The sequence below is a fragment of the Poecile atricapillus genome, chromosome 15, assembly GCF_030490865.1.
Source record: "Poecile atricapillus isolate bPoeAtr1 chromosome 15, bPoeAtr1.hap1, whole genome shotgun sequence".
Taxonomy (NCBI): Eukaryota; Metazoa; Chordata; class Aves; order Passeriformes; family Paridae; genus Poecile; species Poecile atricapillus.
The window spans coordinates 3,565,974-3,589,380 of NC_081263.1; the positions used below are offsets into that span (position 1 = coordinate 3,565,974).

At 45.2% G+C, this 23,407-nt stretch overlaps 1 protein-coding gene across 1 annotated transcript in view; it reads left to right on the forward strand.

The window, feature by feature from the left end:
* Positions 1-3,097: 3,097 nt before the first annotated feature.
* GNAS (GNAS complex locus) overlaps positions 3,098-23,407 on the forward strand; it is a 132,494-nt gene continuing 112,184 nt past the window's right edge. The window contains exon 1 of the mRNA XM_058850243.1: positions 3,098-3,478. Within this exon, the coding sequence (XP_058706226.1) occupies positions 3,235-3,478 (244 nt within the window). The 5' untranslated portion in view covers positions 3,098-3,234. The remainder of the gene's footprint in view (positions 3,479-23,407) is intronic.

Here is a 23,407-nt window from a genome sequence, read left to right on the forward strand (position 1 = left end):
GACCACGTCTTCAGTGACTTTGCCATGGCCAGAAGCACCAATACCTCTTGTCATTTATATCTGAAATAACATTTCAAATGGAGCTAATTCTACCTATCGTGCCTTATCTGTGCATCAGGACGTTTACTTTACAGATGAGCCACCTTTTAGGTTAATAGATGTGCTGAGGCCAGTGGCAGTGGCTTTGTGGTTATAGATATCAGGAGCTCTTGATTTTCAGACTTCTTCAGAAAGAAGACAAAAAATTCACAGTTTAGATCGATACTTAAACAAGAATTTAGGAATCCATGATTGAAATTAGGCACTTAGTCACCATTTTTGACCTAAACTACAATGCAGGAAATGGAGAAATGACAGCAAAATAAGAGTTAAGTGAAGGAAAGAACCAAAAGCAAAGACCAGACAGAATCCACTTCAGCTAAAATTAATGGAAAACTCTCACAGTCTGTAATGGGTGTTCAGTCATATAAACACTGAGCAAATCCCACAAATGTAGATTCCTCTCCTTATGCCCTAAAAGCCTTACTATGTAACTGGGTGGCAGGATTTATTTCCAGGGGTGCTCAGCCCCCTTTGCTGCTCCAGCCAGACTGTGCACAGCAGTCTCAGGGCCCATTTCAAGAGCTAAACCTTTACTCAGATGTCTCTAACCACCGTGCCAGGCTACAGCCACCTACACTGGAAAAGCTGAGTGCAAACTGGGGCCCCAGAGAGCGGCTGCCTGTGGGAGGGCAGTGGCAGCAGCGGGGCCGACACGTGCTGCTTTGCACCAAGAAATGAGGCTTGAACATATGGATCACTTACTCCAACAGAGGTGGGAGTCTGAGTTCAGTCAATTATTTTCCCTCTCAAGGTACGAATGAATGAAAATTTTACTTGTCTACATTTCTCTTGCTGTCGTATTTCCTAGTGTTGATCTAAGTTTTTTTGCTTATGTGTCCAAGTCTCTTCTTTTAACACTGCAGTCTCACAGTTGTTGCCTCTTTTCTTCCTTAATATTTTTTGTATTCTCAGATGGCCCATTCTGCTTTTCAACCTCTCCATCTTTTTCCCCCCCGTTGCAGATGGTAAAAACAACAGAATACAAATGCAGAGGTCTGCTCAGGAAAATACAACTCTCTATTCCATTCCTCCCTCCTGAGAGTTGGGGAGAGGCAGATCTTGAAGGTAATTTCCTCTTGAAACTGTGTGTGATTTAAAAATGCTGTCAGTCTGTGTCATGCAACCTTCACCCAGGTGAAACATGTGACTCTGCTGTCACTTTTTGCCGCTAACTAAAACTGGTGAGAGCAGGGAAGTGATGAACTGTGCCTGGCATTGTTAACAGCTGGAATTCAAGTAACTACATCTAAACTGTAACCACGGGCAGGGCCACAGCAGGATGTGAAATTTCTGATTTCCTGAAACAATTTGTAAGTTTTATGAGTTATTCTAGGGGTTTGGAATAATAGGATGAGGGAAAGCCTGTTTTCCACTTTGGAATCCTACTTTATTTTCAGATTTCTACTTCAGAGAATGGACATTACAGCCAAGGTAGTCTTGGTGTGTCTTGCTGAACTTGTCACCTGCACTGGCAAAGTTTTCAGAGTAACCAAACCAAGACAGACTGACCTTAAACTTGTCTTGCTGTGAATTGCACCAGCAGGAAAACTCTGCTTGCCTACCCCCAGAGCCAGGAGAACAAATTCATAGGCCGAATGTTCCTACTAGTTTGTCATTTTAGTTTTTGGGTTTGTTTTCTTCACAGTCCTCAGGAGAGTTCCCTTTCCTTTTGGCAGGTGGCACGTGGATGGATCCCTACAAACCAGTCTGCCTCAAAGAACTGTCTGTAAGTACAAGATTTGTCTTGTTTCAGTGTCTCTCCAAAAAGCACAGGAAGAGAAAGAAAACTATTAATAATCTTCTAGGCTGACCTTTAAATTTTCTTGTTACATTACATTCTCAGGGGTATGTTCACCAGAAGAACGAACCCAGGGTCCCACAGGAGAAGGCTTTACAACAGTGGAGACAGAATGAGTCATGTGGGCATTTTGAGCCCGATGTGAGATGGATTTATTCCTGCAACAGGCAGCAACTGCTGCTGAATCCTCGGCTAACAGTGATGTGCAAATGAACTTCCCTGCTGTGTAGTGATTTCATTCTTACACTTATTAATTGCTGTACCAATTGCAGGAGATTTTGAAAGAGAAATTTGCATCAAGAAGACACCTAACTTGTGAGCAAGCACCGAGAGGAGAAATGGAGATTTCAGTGAGAACCACACGGGCTATTAGAAGAGGACAGGCCACAGCACAGAGAGCTGGTTGGAAAGCTTCAATTCCAGAGTGCAGGATATGTGGCCAGGCCCCAGAGAGCATTAGTCATCTCATAAGTGAATGCTCAGAGCTGGCCGGAGATTAGTACAAAATACAGCATGACAAAGCTGGCAGCGCTGTGCACAGCCCGTGCTGCCAGGGAAGGGGGCACGGCCACAATCAGCATCATCACCCCAGGCCAGGTAAATTGAGAGAACTGAGGAGCTGAATGTGAGGTTTGTTCTCACAAGGTAGATGTGGTGCCTCCAGAGGAAGTTCATCAGTAACTTCTCCACTGGATGACGGCATCGGTAGAAAATAACAAGAAGTCACTGACAAATATGTGTGTGGCAGGAAGTGAAATAAAAATGGGGCATGAAAATGGCACAGGTCTCGGTGTCCTTCTCTCCAGTGGGCTCAGGTGTTGTGTCTAGGAGCTCAGGCGCAGTGTCCAAACTGGACACGAGCTCTCCGTGGACCAGGGCTCTCCCTGGCACCGCAGCATCCTCACGATGGGATGTCGGCTCAGGTCCCGACCTGGCAAAAGCCGGTGCGAAACGTCAAAGCGGCGCGGGCTCCGCCGGTTGTGTGTGCGGGAAGCGGCGGCTGTCCCCGCGGGGCAGGAGGAGAGAGCGCAGAGACCCCGCGGGTCCCGCCGGCGGCGGGCGCGGCTCGGGGGGGGCGCGGGGGCCGCTCCCCCGCAGGGCCGGCGCTGCGGCGGGGGCCGCTTTCCAGAGAATACGGTAAACATGTCCGCATCACGTGCGGCCGCTCCCGCCGGCGCGGCTCGGGACCGGCCGGAGGGCGGGACGGGCCGGGACCCGCGCTCCGCCGGCCGAGCGGGGCCGCTTTAAGAGGCCGCCGGGCGCCGCCGCCTCGCCCTGCCCGCCCCGGCGGAGAGCGATGCCCGCGGCGCCGTAGGGCGGGCGGCTCCGGCACCATGGGGCTGTGCTACAGCCTGCGCTCCCGCCTGGCCGCCGCGCACCCCTCCGCGCCCTACGGCAGCCGCGGCGAGCCGGACACCCCCGCGGCGGCGGAGCACGGGGACCCGCAGGTGCGGCACCGGCTGCGGCAGGACCTGGTGGCCAAGGAGCGGGCGGACAAGAAGCGGAGCAAGAGCATCGACAAGACGCTGAAGGCGGAGAAGCGCGAGTACAAGCAGACGCACCGGCTGCTGCTGCTGGGTGAGCGGGGCGGCGCAGCCCGGCGCGGTTCGGCCCGGCCCGGCAGGTGCGGGGCCCGAGGCCGCCGCCGGTGCCCGAGCGGGCGGAGGGGGGCGGCGGCCGCGGGGGCACCGGGGCGGGGCGGGCGCGCACGTGGCGGCGGCGCCGGGCGGGGGCTCCGGGGGCTCGGCGGGGCTGCGGCAGCGCGGGGGGAACGGGGCCGGCGTTCGCCGTGCCCGGCCGGGGGTACCGGGGCCCCGGGGTCCGTGCCCGGCCGCGCCCGCCGCCGTGTGCGGCAGGAGGCGGTGGCCGCACCCCCGGGAAGGTGATGCTCGGGGCCGCGGCCGCCTGTCCCCACGCCGGCCGCTCACCCGGAGCCGCGCAGCGGGACCGCGGCTGCAGCAGCGGTGGCTGAGCGGGGGCGGCTCTCCCGTAAGGAGGAAGCCCGAGTTTTGTGCGTGCGGGAGAGATTTGTCCGCTCCGCCTCCCCGAATGCACAGCGGGCAGAAGCAGCATCTCGGGCTGTGCTGTTCCATCCAGCGCTGCCCCGTGCACCAGCCCTTGTTCCCTGCACCGCAGCTCGTCCCTGCCCTGGGCTGCGCAGGGCTCACGGGCAGGGATGCTCCTGCACGGTGACAGCACCGGCATTACCTTCCCGAGGTGTGCCCAATGGAAAGGCACTTTAATTATGCAATTGTGTGATGTCTGAGCTTGTGTGGTACATGACCCCAACCCAAACAGCCTTAGAAAACCTTCAGGTAAGTCGAAGGAGGCTGCAAATCTTTCTACTCCTCCTCCTCCTGCCAGTACCATGCAGGGGGAGAACGGTTTACCCTGAGCATCTTGGAATAATAGAGAATATTTTCAGATGTTCACAAATAACTTAAGCACCCTCACCCTCGGAGCGTGTGTGGTTCTGCAGGGCACAAACAGCAAAATTTGGCCTTCATCTTATTTGCAGCCTGTACTAGAGGAGCAGAATTTTGAGGAGCTTTAGAAAACAATATTGGATCTAGTTTTCTACACCTCAGTGGTAAAAGTTTCTATTCCAGAAGAGCTTCTTTTGATGTGGTTGCAGCTATACTGATGCAAGTCTGTTCATAAAGGTGTCCCTCGTTCTCATGGGAAGGGGGTTGAGCAACACTTGTGGGAAGAGTAAAGCTCGTGTGCTGTGACTGTTGGTGAGGAATCACACCTCTACCCAACGTGCATTCCTTTCAAGCACACCATACCCGTAGGTGTGTTATCATTTGGTGTTTGGTTTTAATGCATTTCCAGCTTGTTCTGTAGTGAACAAGTGCGTGAAGGAGGAGCCGTGAGAACTTTTCTTTCTTTGTAGATTAAGTAATAGGAAAAAAAATCCAACAGCAGGGCTAGTTTTGATGTTAATCTGCAAGCCTTTAAGTCATAAAGGCTATCTGATACAGGCTTCTGTAGGCAATACTTCAGTTGCCTGGTTTTTAATAAAGAGCTGGGTTTTCTGCATTGAACACTGAGTGGGTTAAACAACACATCTGAGTGGTTAGAGTTGTCTATGGTGAAGCCAACAGAGCTTTCTTTGTCGAAATACTGATTTATAAATCTGATGGATATGAGTCAGTGTTATGCTGGCAGTCGTTTATTATATTTCAGCCTGGACTTGAATAGCAGGAAGTCACTTTTTGGCCCTCTTGTAAATCTTGGGATGCCTAAGAGACCCATTTCCCTGCTCCTTGCATGGGGACTGTCAGTTTTCCAGTTAGCTTCCTTCCCTTGCTGCTTTTCCCCTGCATCCCACTGTCACTGTTGCTTTGAGAATTTTCTGTTTCTAAACAGAATATGAAGTTTGGGGAACATTTGGTGATCCTTCATGTACGTCAGCAGGTATTGCTGCCACAGCTGAGTGTCTGTGCTGAGGTTGCTTAGGGATTGCACACACAAACTGAGCAGGAGAGTGATGTTGAATGCTAGGGGCAGGAACGTCCAGCTGGGATTTAAAGCTGCAGCTGAGTCTTCCTCTAAGGAATGGAGTTAGGGTGGGGGAAAAGTGCAGAGCCAGGAGTGTCTCCTTGCTTGGGCTGAAGCTCAATGGCAAAAGCTGCAGCAGATACTTGGAGTTTCTCACTTGTGTTCCCAATTTTTAGGCTGACGTGCTCCTGTAGCAGTGCATCACTGACACGGATAGCGAGGGACACCAGGGGTGCCAGCTCTTTCTCTGAGAGTAACAGATTTTAAATCAAAACTGATGTTTCAGGTCTGTCCTGTCCCTCAGACTAATTAATTTCTATCATATGGCTGCAGTAGCTCATGCACTTCCAAGGGCTGTACAGGACACAGGGAGAGCACAAAGTCACTGTGCCTCTGCTGTGTGGTTTGGTGTTTGGTGTGTGTAACTTACTCGTCTGTTACTCAGAGTATCACTCAGGTTATGCTCTTCAGCACACCTGATACTTATGTTCCCACGTTGTTGCTACTTTTTTTGGAAGGACAAGTTCATTTTATCCAGGTGCTCAGGGGTTTGCAGTGTAGTTACTCAGTGGACAGCTTTATGCCATTAGTTGATTTAGGTTTCTTTAATTTTTCTGTCCTTTTTCATCACCATTGTTGTAAGATAAAATCTCAAACCCTGGAACTTCTCTTAAGTTCAGTAGACCAAAGATCTTACATCTGCTCTGTTTTGGAGGCAATATTCTGACTTTGTACTTGCAGCAGAGTAGTGGGAGGTTTTTTGCTTTGTTTTTGTGAAATGCTCCACCAGGTATAATCTTACTGGATTTTGTTTAGTGAACTGTACAAGTCACAACTTCAAGATTACAATCACTGTTATGTTGGCAGCATAGTATGAGTTCAGGGATACCAGAGGGAATAGGAGGTGATTTTTCATTGCATGGGGGTTGTTTTTTTGTTGGAGAACAATCCTGCCTCTAAAAGTGAAAGTCTGTGCTTATGGGGGAAAAGATTTTAAACTTTGTAATAAAATAATTCCGTTACCTATGTGCTTTCTTACTGGTGACAGTAATGTGGGCTTTCCTCTATTTTTATTTTTTTTTTCTCTTTTATGGACTTGAAGGTATAAATCTGATTTGCTATAAGAGAGAACTTGGGCTGGTCCCCCCTCCGTGCTTTGCAAATCTCTGTGTACTTGGCTTTTTCACTCTCTCATGCTGAGCTCTTGCCTATGTAAAAAGTACTTGTAGCTTATTCCCATCTTGAAAAGGAACTGTGGATATTAATATATGAATCGTGATATATGCACTTGTCACCCTAAATATTGACATTCAACTACAGCTTATAAAATAACAACCCTTCTGAATCTTCCCTACATCAGTGCTTAAGTAAAAATGGTTGCAACAGAAATATTTATACTGGTGCAAATATGAATATAGGCTATGCAAATGGGAAGCTTTTATGGGGAAATATATTATACAGAAGAAAAACATGCTTTAGAAATCTGGGAAATACCAGCGTGAAGACTGACCACGGTCACCCGCTCTATGTGTGCGCTGCATGCTGAGCCCCTGCTTGCCATGTAATTAAAGACTGTCTTGTATGGTTTACATTGTATTTTTTTTTCCACAGGGCTGGTACTTCATTCAGGGCACAAGATGGATGTTGTGTAGTGAATGAGCAGCTATTCAATATTCTTATCCTCCTCATACAATGTGTCACCCTGTGCCCTATTTGTGGCACTCCATCCATACCCTGTGCTGAATGAAGAACTGTTGAACTCTTGGTGCTGTAGCACTGATCCCTGCAGGGACTGAATGCTTCACAAATGTCAGTGCATGGCACTGCTGTGAAATGAGGTGGTGTCCTCCTCCTTTTGTGGATGCTGGAGTGGGAAATGCCACCAAAGACTAAAGTTGAAATTGTCGAAAGGCACCACTGATTTTATATGCCCTGTCTTTGCCAAACACTAATTTTAATCCATAGTACCCAACTTTTTTTATTTGTTTTTGGTTTTGTTTAAGTAAATACTTTCTGTATTTAGATCTTATTGTTGTGAACACTCAGCACTTAGGCAAAGTGAGCTTTAGGTGCTCTGAAGTGCAGCCCAGGAGTGAGAAGCTCAGCTGGTTATCCCTGATGGAAGCTGTGTGCTGCTCTGCTGGTCAGGACAGCTCTGTAGCAGACTGAAGCTGGCCTGGTTCTCCAGGGCAAGCATGTAATGGCAAATCCCACAAAATATTCCTTCTCTTGAGGTGATTCTCTATCTTGCTAGCTGACAGGGAGGTGATTATCTTAGCACTGCTTCTTTCAGGATGGGCTGGGAGAGGAAGACACCCAGTTATAAAGACAGGCATGTGCTCAAGCACTTGACAAAATTCTGTCTTGTTGACAAGATTTTCATTCACTTGCCACCAGTTTGTTTCTTGTGCCCCACGTATTATAAGCTGCAAGAGAGGGCACACACCCTGCTGAAAAGCATGTTATCCTTATCAGAAGATCATATAAAAAATGTACAGGATAAAATAGACTAAAAATGTAGAGGGTATCTTTATCCTGGTGCTTCCTAATTCTCAAGAACAAGATTTTTCGCACTAAACATCTTATACCAAGTTGGGATTAAATTTCCCCTTTAAGAAAAGCAGGACCAGGACAAAAAAATCCTAGGGAATGCCTGTGATATGTGTATCTTGTAGCTGCTTGCACACTGTGATACCAGCTGGAGAGGCAGCAGTGTGCACTTCTCCAAATGGACTGTCTTTAGTGGTGAAGGAATTACAATATTTTCCAATAGGGCTCCCAGTAATTACCAGATACTACAAGAACACTTGGACGTGGGAATCTCTGTGGTTTCCATCTGCCCAGTACTTCCCAGGGCAGACATGACAATCCTGCTATGGACAGCAAGGAGGTGGAATGCTAATTATGGATCTTCCTTTGCAATGAGGAGCCTCTGCAAGAGGAGTCCTATTCAGTTCCCACTGCTGTATCCAAAATGTGATGCCTTTTCAGTCAGTAAATGGAGTTCTTCTGGATTGGAATATGTTCACCCCAAACAAAAATAACTGGGAAGCTTTGCAAACTTTAATAAAGCTTTTCCCAGTGTGCAAGCAGTGCTGGCTGCACCTGTGACGTGATTTGTGATTGTTGAATCTCAGAACAGCTTAGTGTCCTCAGCAATGGCACCTCTATGCTTTAGACCACTTAGTAAAGTAATTTTTCTCCTGCTCTCATTTTAAATTTCATAGGAAGGGAGAAGCAAGCTACTTCTCATTTCCTGCTCTGTTTTGTTTTGGTTGGTTTTGTTTTTGTTTGTTTTTTTTCCTTGAGAGCTCCTGATAGTGACTTTGCTCCACATAAACAAAAAGATCATTAGCCTCAGGCAGACACATGTCGTGGAGAGCTTCAGCCAGAATATTTAAAGTTTGGCAAAGTTTGAGCTGCTTCAAACAGGGTTTGGCAGTGGAAGGTGTCTGAAAAGCTGGAGCTGCCCTGTTCTGAGTGTGTGAGGATGGAGGGCTGCTAATGGATGGCAATTCTGTGTGAGGCAAGGTGGATGTTCTCTACAGGGATCTGAACTGTAAACTAATTACTTTCACAGTTGTAGCTAATGCTGAAGGGATGCTCTGTGCATGTGTAAGCACGAATTTTTGTTGGAAGGGGGTGAGGAGTCTGAAGGATCCCCTGATCACTATGATCAACCATGCTGTACAGTCACACAGCAGCATAAATGTACATAGTTTCTCCCTTTCCCCAGCAGAGATGACATCTCTGTGTAGTGGTAATCTGTTTTTTTCACTCATTAAATGCCTGGTGGCATAAAGATCATAATCCATCGCTCTAGAGGGGCTGCATTCATCTGTAGCCATGGATCTAATTTCAGAGTTATCTGAATTTTTTTATTTTTAAAGCTCAAACTCCACCCCAACAGTGCTTTCTTTTTGACTTGACTTTTTTGAGCTTGTGATCCTGTTTCTTGGTCAGCACCATCTGCTTCCAGAGCAGGCAAAACGTCTTGCTTGCTTCTGTGCAGCTGTTGGCACCATTCTCCACTGGGACATCTTACATTGAACTGTCTCCTGTGCAAGGGCTTCCCTAGAGGAGAAGCCTGGAGGAGTGCAGTTAATTACATGCAGTTCTTCCCTGGCTCCCTTAAATTTGGGAGTGTCCTTCACAAATATGCATGATTTCATTGAGTTTCGTTCTAATTGCCAGTTTAAAAATGTCAGGAAAAGAGCTTGGCAATCCCCTGCTGTGAGGACAACTCAGATGCTTTTTATGAGAAAGCCCAGTTACCAGGCATAGAAATCCATGATGGTTTAGATATTCAGACCTGAAGAATGTGTCTTGAGAAGAGAAGTTGAACTCCATGACTTATTCTTATTGTTCCCCTGCTCAGTGAAGCATTTGAGAACCAAGCCATGCAAGCTTTATAAATAGCTCAGCCAAAGTTTTCTTTACTTCCTCTAATGTGTTCCCTCTGCAAAGAAAACCCACAGGGTCTGTCTGGGCAGCATTTTAAAGGACCTGTATGTCACCAAGAGGACAGAAAAGCTGATGGGTATTTTCTGCACTGAGTGTGGGGAGGCAGCAGGTGTCACACAGATGTCAGAAAGTTGGTATTTTTATTTTGCCAAGTGAAGGAAGGGGATGCTGAAGAGGATGGGTTGGTTCCTAGGATGGAATAAGATGCAGTTTTACAATCTACAGTCTTCCTGTTTAGCCACTTCTGTCTCAGTGTTTTGGAAGAGGGAACAAGCGCTGTCACAGCTCTGCTTCCTCTGCATTATGTTACAGGAGACTCATACCCAAATAAGTTGCTTTTATAATGTAACGCTTACTTTTGAGAACATTCCTTTGACTTTGAAATCAGTCACATCTTGCCCTTGTGCTGTTTCTGACTGCTGAGGCTGCCTTGCAGAGGAGCTTGTGAGGTGTGTGCTGCTCCCTTGGGCAACCAGAAACCTGAGCCTCAACTGTAAATTGTTCCTGTCACACTGCAGAGATTTTAGATTTCACTGATACCCCAGAACAATTTGGATCATGGGCTTGCTGCTGGCGATTGTGTGTTGTGTACCAGCCCCTGCAGGGACCAGAGGCTGGTGGAAGGGATTCTCTGGGCTTTAGTCCTTTCTTACTCTTCAATTTTGCTTGCAGCAGTTCGAGTGGGACACCACCAACTGGGCAATCCTGTCAGGCACTTTGTTGGAGATGAGGAGCTGTGTTGGCTTCTTGGTGGAGGTGACAAACCCATCTGAGTCCATGTCCCCTGGAGAACAGCCTGGAGTGGAAACCAGCAGCTTGTCCCACGGAACGTGGGTGCTCTGATCCCTGGGGGACATGGGACTTGGGCTGTGCCTGCTTGGCAGCTCTCATGGGGAGATGCTGCTGCAGAAATGAGGGGAAAAAAGGCACTTTTTAGGGTTTGACCTTCTCTTTCTCTGCATCATCCTCATTGCACATACACCACCTCTTCCTCTTTCCTACCCCACCCCCCACCAAACACAATTTTTTAGTTTGTGGAAGGGCTGTATGCCTTTGGGTTTGCATTTTTCCTGGTTGTTTTTCATGCTGAAATCTCAGGATCACTGGTTAGCTGGGAGGTTTTCTGGAGCATGGAGGGATTTGTATGACTGGAACTTAACATAGGGAGGAAATGTAGATACTCAGGAGAAGGGCATGGTATTGTGAGCTGAAAATCTGCATTCAGATGTTTCAGGTTTTTTATAAATGCCAGTTAAAACTGTCTGCTTGGAAGAAAAATACTCTGTGAAATACCATCTTGATGCTTTCCCTGCCTTACCTCCACACAGGAAATTCACAGTTTTATACAACTGATTTTTCTCTGCTGATGAAAAGCATGGAACAAATTCCTTTTAGACTGTAAAAGCTGAAAGGTATTTTCTTTCCTGATCTCTTAACACTACTTGTGCTCTCATTTCTCCCAGCTTCTGTGAAATTCAGCCTCATCTGTAGTATTTTGTGGTTTTAGGTGGTGAGTGATACAGGACTTCACTTGCTCATGTTTCAGAAGAACATGTATTTGTTTTTAGCAGCACTTCAGATATTCACAAGGAAAACGCTTCTTCTCGTCTGTTTTCCCCAAACGAAAACAGGCATGAAATTTGAGTGGATAGTTCTTAAACATGTATATATCCTTGTGATTCCAGTGAGATTATTCATGTGAGCAAGGGCAGTGTGCACTGTCCCCTCAGAGTCACCTGTGTGCTGCCATCCCACCTGGACACTCCATCCCCTGGGGAAGGGACAGGGACACACCTTGAAACTGGGTGTAACCCACTTGAGTGCAGAACCAACCAATGTAGCCTGGATATCGCTGTCAAGCCCAAATGGGAGTTTTATGGTACAAAAGAATTTAAGAAAATGGCATTTGAGACTTTGTTTGCCGTTGAATTATTCTGCATTAGGAGGTTTGAGAATCTGTTGCTTCTAGTAGAGGTCTAAGCAAAATCTAAATACTGCAAAGGTATTTAGTGTTCAGGATTATTTTGGGAGGGGGCTGAGGAAAGGCCTGATAATTTATGTACTTGACCACATGTAGTTAAAAATATTATTTGGAATATAAACTTCCTTGTCTGAAGACCAGCTTTATGCACGAAGAGAAAAAGCACAAAAAGCATTTCTCCTCCTGGCTTCCATAAGTATACCTTAATGCTGCTGAATCCTGGAAATTATGCAGGGCATACTTTTTAAATGTTGATTTTGACTTCTTGCCTGGGACCAAGTGTAAAGTCTTTCCAAGGAAATACTTAGAAGACTTGCAATGAAACCCAAAAGCTGCTGCCAAACCTTAGTTTTTAGAAAGGGAGTAGGGGGCAATCCAGCCTGTTAAAAACTTCCAGTTGTTTGTAATTAAATCCACTTCTTCTGTGCACAATAAACATATACTTAGAAAAAGATCATTTTACATAATACTTATGTGGTTTAGTGCTGCTTTTCAGCTGCTAAAAATCAGGCAGTAGGTTTGCTATTTTTGTCTGGGAAGGTTGCTGAGAGCTGGGAAGCCAGGGCTGATGCAGCTGTGCCACCGCAGTGGCACGGATCCACATATCCAGCGGTGACACACAGAGCGAGCCAGGGAATCCTTTTCTCATCATGAACCATCTTTCCCACTAGTTCAAGTTTGTTTTGGATTGACAGGGATGGGAATGAAGAGGAGATAAAAATATCCTGTCCGCACGTCCCTCCTCGCCAACAGCAGCACCGCTCGTGGCTTTGGTGGAAACTCTGGGGTTGCAGGAATTTCTCATCACTTTGGGGGCTGGCAGGAGGCAGGACCACCAAATCCTCACCACCCTGAGCTTGGTCTGCCACAGTTCATTCAAGATTGTTTCAAATCCTCTGCCATCATTCATCTGGAGGATGGGACATGTAGGGTGAGGGGGACAGCCCGAGTGTGAGTTTATCCAAGAGATAAATTTTATATTCATTCTTGACAAGGGAGGGGATTTTTTTCCAGGATGGCTTGGAGAAATTGTGAGTTTTTACTGGGCAGGTTGCAGGAGCTGTTGGGTACTGTGATGGAGTACACACAAGGCATAGAAAGAGCAGAGAGGAGAGCTTAGAGGTATTATATCATAAGTGACATAAGAAAAACTATGAAGCCTTGTAGAGCAGATTTGTCAGGATTTGAGATGAAAATCCCTGTTGCTTGCTGAGATTATCCCCCAACATATGGCAGGGAATGTAACAGAGAGACAGAATTAGCTGCTAATGATCTGGACACCTCTTGAAAACAGATGTTTGTAGTCCCATATAACTGCTTGCTATTTTGTTAGTCCAAAATCTGGATTATTCAACAACAGGCCTGGCATGGTATTACAATGCTTGCTATCTTCATTTCCCACTGATCTCACCCAGTACAGATCATCTCTTTTTTAGGAATACTGCTGGAGTAACCTGATGTGAAATTGGGGTGGAGAATTAGGGACATGGCTCTCACCACAGTGCCAGCAGACAGAGTTAGCCAAGGGCCAGGGAGTGCTGGGGAAGCTGCAGGAATCTCCTTGGGCAGCCCAGGACATCTCCACGGCACTCTGGCACTACCCCACATGCTGCTATTGCATGGGCAGCGTTTGTTTGGGGTTTCTTGAGCAGATGAGTTTTTGACAGATCTCAATTGCAAATGAGGCTGCAGTTGAGGAGGGGATTGCTCAGATTCAGTGCTGCTGCATGGGCAAGCACCTGATGTAAAAACCCCCAAGTCACACATTTTGGTAGTTTTGGTATCCCCTTACTCACCCTGGCTTTGAGCTGTTGTCAATAAATACCTGATCTACCCTCACCACTGCTTAAGGCACCAATATTTGCAACTCAGGGATGTAATTCCCATAGTTTCTTTTTGGGATCTCTTAATTTATTTGTTACTTGAGCAATCTGCTCTATAATGCTCTTGCTAGGCTTAAATTTCTTTACATTCAAAAAAATGCTTCCTAAGTTACTTTTCTTAATTTACATTATTGGGAGACATCTTCTTGGAGCTGGAAAACTTCATTAAGGTGGGGAAAAAAATCGTTAGCTGTTAGTTCAGCTCATCTATTTTCCACCCCTTTCTTTGTGTTAAGCTTCCCTTTGGACTTAATCTTTTACAGTAAAAGCAAGACCTTAACCTCAACTTCTCTTTCTAAGTTAGATTCTTTTGACCTGGTGTCATCTTTGTTACAAGGCTTCACACGCTGCAGTACAATAATATTTTTCTTGTGGTGCAATGAACAGCACTGCAGACACTGTTCCAGATGGGGTCATTTTTTCTCTAAATTAGCAACTGCTTTAATAGATATTTTCCGTAGCTTCCAAACTATGTGGTGTTGCTAGAATGAAAATGTAATTCCACTGAGAGATTTTAAACCCAGCTTTTGCTGGGTTTCCAGAAATAATTTTTTTTAAAAAAAGTATTTATACAGTCAAAACGAGTTTGTTAGTGTATTGTGCTTGCATGTTGCAGTTCTGTCTTTAGAATTAGATGGAAAATCTAAATATTATCTGGTATATTATTCTCAAAGAGCAGCATTGTTATGCAGGCTACCTTATTAATGTAAGGGTTAAATTGTGGCAAATGTATTTTGAAACAACTGGAATATTTTTTTTCATCAAGAGCAGAAAACCTAGTTCTCTGCCTCCAGAGATACTTGTAAAGCTTCACCTCAGACTGGTTAATTTTCTAACATTTTAAAGTAATCATTTGAGATTGCAATTTTAATGTGAGCAGCTTGCTTCTGATCGCTTGAAATTTCCATGGAGGGGTGTAGAGGATTCTTACACAAATAAAATGTGATGTGAACTTGTGAAATCCTTGGTGGTGGCTGCTCTAGCAGGACATGAGTGGACTCTCAGGAGCATTTGCTTGAGTTCTTCTTTGTCACAGACAAACATGGAAAATGCAGGATATTATGAAAAATCCACGAGGACATAGTACAAGCCTTAGGATCACAAATAATATTCAGAATATTAGTTTCTAAATAGCTTAATTTATTCTAGAGAAATTTTAATATTTTATTGGTTATTCAGCTGATACCATTATCATGGCCAATAGCAAACTATTAAATTTAAACTGTGCTGTTTCTAAGTATTTTAAGATTACGGGATTTGTAATTGCTTTTGAGGTGGAGAGTTTGTCCCATATTCTTTTTGTAGCTCATTGCCCCTCCTGATTCTCTCCTGAACAGCCATCACACTCAATCATTCCTTGTGCTAGGCAGGATTATTTTTTATGCCAAAACCACGAGAGCTGTTCCAATTTTCTTACAGTTTCATCAAGTGAAAGGCCCTAAACCACGTTCAGGCTTTGCAGCCTCTGTGCTTTCGAGGGTGGGCAGCCATCACCCCGGTTTGTGGCTCACATGCCACATTCCAGGAATAGCCTGGCACTGGATAAGGTGCAAAAGGGACAGCAAAAGGCCCTGGGAGTGAGCAAGAACAGCCCTTTGTGTTTGTGCACTCGGGATCGAGCACGGTTTGTGTTGGAGCACAGAAGTGGCTCATCCTTTCACACCAGAGGCCTGAGAGATGCTGTTGGAGCTTTTGTGTTTGAGGAGAAAAAGTGGGATTTTTGTACAGCCAGAGAGCTGTGCCTGCAGGCTGGGAGAGATCCCTGCCAGCTCCCCATGGGAACAGGGCTGGGAGGGCATAAATTTGTTAGGTCTGTGGGGGCAGTTTGGTTCAGCTGAGCTCTCCTATGAAGATGCCACAAGAGGAATGCGTGCCTTGGCCATTAGGAATTTGTCCACACTGCATTAATAGAAGAGATTCCTATTTTATTTGTGTAATTTTATCCTCCACCTGCATCCTACTATGCATAGAGAAAGTCTTGCTTCTGCAAGCAGCAATTTTCCAGTGCTTCCCAAAATTTCATCCAGAAGGGGATTATGTCACATCTGACCCAGATGCTCATGGAAAACAGAGTGTCTCAGCACAGAAAGTTCTGGGAGGGACCCTCACACTCAGGAGCTGATCACAGCCATGAGGACAGTGTTGGGGGAAGAGAGCTTTCCCTTGGATTAACTCAAGGGACAGCCCAACATTTTGCTTTGGCTACCTTGGCCCTATTTCCAAGCTGGACCTTCTTATTTCTCAGCTGGGAGTAGTGTCCCTGGACCTCTAAAACTGCCAGTATTTTTTCTCCTTCTATCCTTTGATTAAGGACTTGTTTGTTGACACTTCAGTGGGTTGTGGCTCTGATGACAGCAGCCCTTGTGTCAACCAAGACAGAGCTGCTCTCTGCTGATAGTTCCTGGCTTTGTCTCTGCTTCCTAGATGTGGTCAGATAGAGGTTGTGAGGGTCTTCCAAGCTGTAAGTAGGGATAATTCTCAGTAGAAAAGTCAATTCAGTGGATTTTTGCATTTCTCCAGCTGTTCCTGTGCATATATGTGGACCAGACAGAAGAACAATGACAAGGCTATGCAGATAGCTAATTTTAATAGTCTGCCTGAAAAAGCAGATGTGTAGGATGAAATAGAAGGGTCCTATTTGCTCAATAAATGTTTTAAAAGTTAGTTCTGTACATATTTTAAGATAACTTTTCAATGGAAAATAAATGACTGAACCTACCATGGTAGTGTTTCCAGTGAACAAAATGTGGTGTAAAGTTCAGATTTACGTTTCTTATTATAGCTTAGAGGGTTTCATCTTAAAGGAGTTTTAATAGGTGCCAAATGCTCTCAATATCTGTCAAGGTCAATTATAGATGAGATTTTTTTTTTTTCTCTTTCTGCATGGAGCAGGAAATATGAAGCATCTTATTGGAATTGTTCCTAGAAGGTTTGAACTTTGCAGATGTGTGAGGTTTTCATATATCGTGGTAAAATGCTAAATCTGAAGCTCAGCAAATTACTCTGCTGGCTGTTAACAGAAGATTCCAGCTATTGCTGGGTCGGCAGGAAAAGAGATTGAAAGATTTCCAGCCCTGCCAAATGGAGATGTCCTGGTGTGTAACTGGTCCCATGGGAAAGGTGTAGGAGCAGCAATGTTGGGGCCTTGCTGCAATTGTTTTGGCACCTGTTTAGCCCTGAATCCTGGCTTTATTAGCCCTGGCTTTAGCTCAAGGTTCTATTACTCTCTCTTAGTGCAAAGGAGAAATCGCCACCAGATAGATGCAAGGTGAAAATCACACCAAAGTTTCCTTGGCGAAAATATCAAAATCAAGTGATCAAAAATCAATGATCTTTGGCAAAGGATGAAGTACAACGTTTAATTCAACATAAACCCACTTACCATAGCATTACTTAGTGTTAATTTAGCATTTACTTAGCATAAACTTAGCCCAACTGAGACAAAACTTTTATGACAGCTTGGCCATTGGGCTGCTGCAGTCCCAAGGCCCCTCGATGTGTCTCGAGTGCTTCAGCAAGTCAGAACTCAAGGGTAGAACGTGCTGCTCTGGTTTCCAGCTATAAACACAGAAATCAGTATCATGTCACAACTAGAACTGTTAAAGTTGGTCGTGCACTGTTTGTTATTACTTGTTTTTTTAAGCTAAACTCTTCACTACCACAGAACACTGTAGCAGAAAGGATTTTGCAGATAAAGTGCTGAGTTACTTTGTGCTCTATTCTTTGTTTTCTTCTCTTTTCTTGACAAATGTCAGTTTTAGGGCATCTTTCTAGGATTGCTTTCCCTTCATTAACTTTGTCCCTGCCTTTTTTACACTTGTAGCTGGTTTTTGACACATAAACAGTACTCCATACATTAATATATTTTTTGTAAGACTGGTGCTGTAGTTGTCCCTAATCTTTGGCAAAGGAGTCCATATACGCTTGGATGTGTTGTTCAGCACACTTCCTTTACCATTTCTGTTTTCTCAAACTTGAAGTGAGTTTTTTTTCTTAAACACTGTCAATGGAATTTTTAAATATTGAACTGTTAAGGACACAGAGCACTGTTACAAAATGATGGAGAAATACAGTGCTGCAGAAATATCAAAAGACATTGTGAAAGGTCTTTTCTGTTGTCACTGTTTCCCTTTACTCTTTCTCTGTTAAGCAGCCAGTATTGATAAAATTTAGAAGTCCTAGCTCAAAAAAATGTATTTTTTTGAGAAAACCATGTAACTCCTGCAATGAAAAACTTGTGTGCCAGTCAAAATTGAGAAAGAGCAAAATACAGAAGTCCTATAATAAAAAAAGGATGTTATTAAATGTGTTGCATTGGCAGAACTTTTGAACAGTTTTCTCAGATTGGCAAGTTGTAACTTCACTCAAAAAAGATGTTTCCCTCCAGCCTGTTTGACATTGGAGCAGGAAAAAATTGGGGGGCTAATTACAGTAGTTCAGAAAGATCTGAAACATTACCATAACCCATGGAGAGCAAGGTAGTCCATGACCTGACACTGGAGGCAAATGTGTGCTGGGGGTAGAAGCTCAATAAAACAATTCCCGGCAAGGGGGGAATCTTGGGGCTGGCACTGAGCATCCCAAAGTGCATCAGCATCCTGCAGGACGTGGCTCCTGAAAGAAGGAATGTGGGAAGAATGCAGTGGAGAATGCAGCAGGTGGAAGGTGCTGGAGGGATGTGGGTTTATTTGGGAGGCCCAAGAAGCCCTTGCAAGGAGCATGCTATTAAAGACCAGGGAAAATAGTGCAAAACAGGGTCATCAACATGCCCATAAAGGACTATAGCAGCTCATGAATCCCTTCCAAGAGAAATGGGTGTTTATATCTTCATCCCTGGTTTTCTTTTTGTTTAGTTCCATGAACACAAATGCATTCTGACACCTTCTCATTTAACCTAAAGCAAGGAAATTAAAATTAAAAAAAAATTCCGAATGAAACTGTTTTTGTGTCGTCCTTCCACTTTATCATTTTGTGCAAATATTTGAAGGCATAACTAGGTGCTAACCTTGAATGTTTAATGTTAGGACTAACTTCTGCTCATTGTTTACCAAAATAGGGCCACTGTGTAACAGCAATAATGTAAGTCAGTGTCAACACCAGGCACTGACATTTTAACAGAAGACTTGAGTTCATAATAAAACCAAGTCAAGGTTTTTAGGGTGAGTTAAATTTACTGCAGCAGCGCCCTCAAGTGCTGTGACACTTCCTAGGCCCAATGGTGGCTGTCCCATGGGACACCGTCATGTGCTGGGGCTTGATTCTTCAGCACATTTAGCCTGGTAAGAGCATGTAAAATATTTTGGTGGAATTTTGAGTGCTCACACCAATCTGTGAGACTGTTTAAATTAATACTAAAGGGAAGGGTGCTGGTTTGGGAGTTTCCCCTTTAATTAGTCTGTGGTAAGAAAGGTGCTTTCAGGACCAGTTTGGTTGGAAGTGATGGTGGAAGGAGACCTGAGCAGAGGAGTTTTCTTCAGACAGGTCAGCCATGGGCCAGGTTCTGCAGGATGCAGATTTGGAGTTTGGGATGCTTGGTGCCAGCAGAGCCCCACACACAGCTTTTGTCAACTTCTCTGCAGTTTCCATGGTCTTTTCGAGTTTAGGCTGCAGAGACAGGAGCAGAACCTTCTCTGGTGTGACTCATTACCTTAACAGAGAATTTAGGATTTAGGCATAATATCCACTCTCCTTTGGCACTGAGGGAACGGGAACTATGTCTGGTAGGCTGTGGATTTAACCAGCACACTCTTGTGCTGGTTTTTATGGTATAAACTGTATGGACAAAAATATGGCAGTGTAAAACAATTGTGGTCTGCTAGAGGTGTCATCCTAAACATACATTAATATGGTTGTGCAAGGAGCCTGTAGGCTCTGGACTCACTGGGCAGTGTCTTTGCCAGCAGAATTGCAGCTCTCCTTGAGGCAGCTGCTGGAGGGAGCCCTGGTTGCACTCACTCCTCAGCTTGTGAGTAATGAAGCACCAGTGGCTCCTGAATTGCAGCATCTCTCTCAGCCATCTGACAAAGCTGTCTGTGTGATTTCCTCCATTCTCCAGAATCCCCTTCTCTTGAGCTTTCCACCTCTTGTCTCCCAGCACGCTTGATCAAAGTAGGTCAAGTCAGCTTTGTTCAAAAGCAGAATTGCCGAGTGATGCTGCTGTGTCTGGAGAAGCAAATTAAGCCTGAGGGAATGATTCCATGGGGGTAATGCAATCACAGCACCTAATAATTACCTGTATCCACAAAATGAACATCTGAGACGTTGCTTAGAGCAGAAGGCATCACTTGAGCTCTCCATGTGTAAAAGTAAAGCCCTTTCCTCCTAATTATTAAGGAGTATTTTTGTAAAGATACTTCAAAGTCTTTATTTTGTATTCCTAGCATATACTATTCAAATGTGTGTTCTGTAGTGTCCTTTTGTGTGGGTTTCTCTGGATCCAGAGGGAATAGCAATTGCAATAGTGATAGCAATCTGTGGAATGAGGAATTGCAACATTTGGGCCATACCCACTCATTATATTTTAGTCTTGAATTAGTATTTCTAGAATAGAACAGGAAGAAAGGAAGAGGTCAGAGGGAAGAGAATTTAGAAATCATTAAATAGTTTGACTTATGAGAAAAATAGTGACACATCTTTAAAATAAACAAATACAAAGGTCACTGGCCAGAAATTCAGTAGCCCAGGGCTTTTTTTGGCCACTTAAAAAAGGAAGTTCTAAAGCCTTTGGCCCAAGTGCTGCTCTTTGCTGCACATGGGGAGTTTCACACAGCTCCTTCATTAAGTGACCTCGGGCTGGTTTTGATTGGCACAAAGGAAAAAGGGTGGCTTTTCTTTTGCTGGGAGTTCTGTCACTCTGGGGCAGTGCTGTGAAGGTTACTGGATTTAGTCCCGATTACAGCTCCCTCAGTGCTCCCTGCTGCAGGCTGGAGGAAGATGTACTAAAGGTGCACCCCTCTCCAGGTGAAACATCCAGCAGGCTCCTTAGGTATTTTGGACCAGAACACAGGGGCAGTGTGTGAAATCCTGTATTTTAAATACATCATACCCTGTATTACAGTCTTGCAGGGACAACCTGCATTGTCCCTTTGCTCTCTTTACAACTCTACCATTGCCCTCCAAAAAAGGAGGGGGGAAAAGAAAGAAAGGAAAAAAAACCAAAAACCTGAAAAATGCAAAACCAGAATGTGAGGGGAAAAAAAGGAAGTGCAATTATTTGTGAAAGCTTCAAGGGGAACATGACCAGGGAGTTTGGTTTTGCTGACAGAAGAGGGGGCCAAAGCTGCAAGGACTGAGGGTGGGTTTCAGGTTAAAAAAGGAAGAGGGTGACAATGGGAAGGAGCCAGGAAAGTGAAGGGCTGAGCACTCTGGGTGCATGGGAGAAGCTCTCCCAAGCAAGCTGTGGGTGTGAGACTGGGGTCATCCTGCCCATGGGAGCCGGGGTGGTGCCTGCCCAGCCTGGGCTACAGCTGCCACTGTCCTCTGGCTACAGTTTTGACATCTGCTATGGGTTATTATTTGGGGGAGAAAAAAGTTTGTTGAGCTATACTTTGCTTTAATAATAATATCAATTTCTTTAACATTACTGTGCAGGCATTTATTCATAGCTTGGGTGAAGTTGTACTTTTTTTGCCTCTGTCCTGCTTCTGCTTTTGAAACCCAGGGCACAGCACCTTCCATGGCTAATTCAGGTATTCTGGAGAGATTTGCACTCTCTGCCTGGTTGGAAGGTATCCCCACCCCCTGGGCTGAACACTCTCTTGCTCAGAAAAATATTTTTCAGAGCAGCCATGGCAAGACAGGTTTGTCCAGGGATGCTTCCCTGTGCCTCTGCATGCATGTTTGGCTGTCATTCTGCAACAGTTTGGTGACTGCTAAAAGGGACAACAATCAGGATTTCTTGCAAACACTGATAGCAATGTTGCAGCAAAGTTTCTGTTTCCCTGCTTAAAGCATCTGCTTGCAGAAAAGCATTTGCAGAACCACTGCTGCATTCTCCTGTTAATGACTTTCAGAATCATGGTTTTCAGTGATTTTTGCTTCTAGCCTTTCTGAAAGCAGCCTGCAAATGGCACTTGATTGCTAATGTCATGTCATGGGAGGTGGTTAGTCTGAACCCCTGCCTGTAGCAGACATCCAAAAGCAAATAGAAATTGGTAAAAATATGTATATTGTAATAAAAAAAAATTGTAATGCATACAAGGAGCACAGCTCCAAGAATTCTGACCAGCCTGCTCCATGTCTGGTTTGGTGATATGTAAAATTTTGGACAGGCAGTGGTACACATGGACAGTTTTTGTTCCTGTATAAACAAAGCATGTGAGTGCATACGTGGTCAAGCTATAGACAGAAAATATAGCCTGAAAACTGTGCTGGCAGGACAGGAGGTGATGTGACTTCCCACTGAAAAGCCAATCAAGAAGAGTATCAGAAAAGCCACTGAAATGGGACTATTAGCAGTAATAAATGTAGGTAATGATGTTGCCAACTGTTACAATCACTTTTTCTTTGGGTCTCACCATGGTTATTGCTTTTTTCCCCTCAGCTACAATCTGTGGAGCGCTGGCACTGAACTTCTGCTGTCAGTCCAAACAAGCCACGTTTTCTAGCTCTTAAGAGTTCTGAGAAACGTTTCAAGTGTTCCCCAAAGGCTCATAACTGGAAGGTGTATTTTTCCTTTAAAGTCTCAAAACTCTGGGAGGGTTTGACCCCTTATTTTAAGTGGCTGGGATTTACACATTTGTGATAAATTTCACTAAAATATTGTGCGTGGTGTTTGTTGCCACTGTTCAGTGATGTGTAAGCTACTGTCCTCCTCTTGAGCTGGGATTCTTTGTTTTAGCCATGAGAAGAAAATAAGGAAACCTGTGCTTCCAAAGAGGAAAAATTTAAAACACACAAGCATGTCCATGTGAGTGAGGTGGGAGGTGACATTAGTGTGGCACCTGGATCTTCTGGTGGTAAGGAGTGGTTTCCACTGAACTGGGCGCTGGGCTGTGCCCTTGGGACTCTGCTCAGTCACGCAGCTCCTGCTGCTGCACGTGCAGCTTCTGAGTCCTGCACATGCTAATGGGAATTTCTGACAACAAATTCAGTCAAGGAATAAATCCCACATTGTTAAAATCTCCTGGATGAATAATTGCTGCAGATAACACCGAGTGTTTATGCCTTTGCCAGTTGTAGTGACACTTCTTGACCAACTTGTAGAGCGGACTCCAACCTTGCCCTCCAGCCCCTCTCCACACCCAAACCCCAGAACAACATCTAGACTTGTCTGGAGTCAATCCAGGAGCTGTTTCCAGCATAATTTCTAGAGACACCTCTAAAGCCATGTCTAGAATAATTTCCATCTCTAAGGTGATTTATAGAAGAACCTTTGAACTTGCCCCTGGGTCAGGGTCTGCAGTCGTTCCCCACACTGCTCTGGCATGAGTCCATGTGTTGATCAGACATGGAGCCAAGCTGGAGCTGCCTCTGGAGCCCCCCTGTGCTGTGTGCCGGGTGAGGTCCTGCTGGGGCCGCCTGCCAGCCCCGACCACCTCTGCTCTGCCCGCTGCCCCCTCCCTGGACACCGGGCAGCAGGGCCAGGAGGGCATGGGGCAGCCAGCATGGCTTACTGTAGTGTTTTTTTCTTCTTCTTGTTTTTTTTCCCGTCACTTGTGCCGCTCTCCCCGGGAA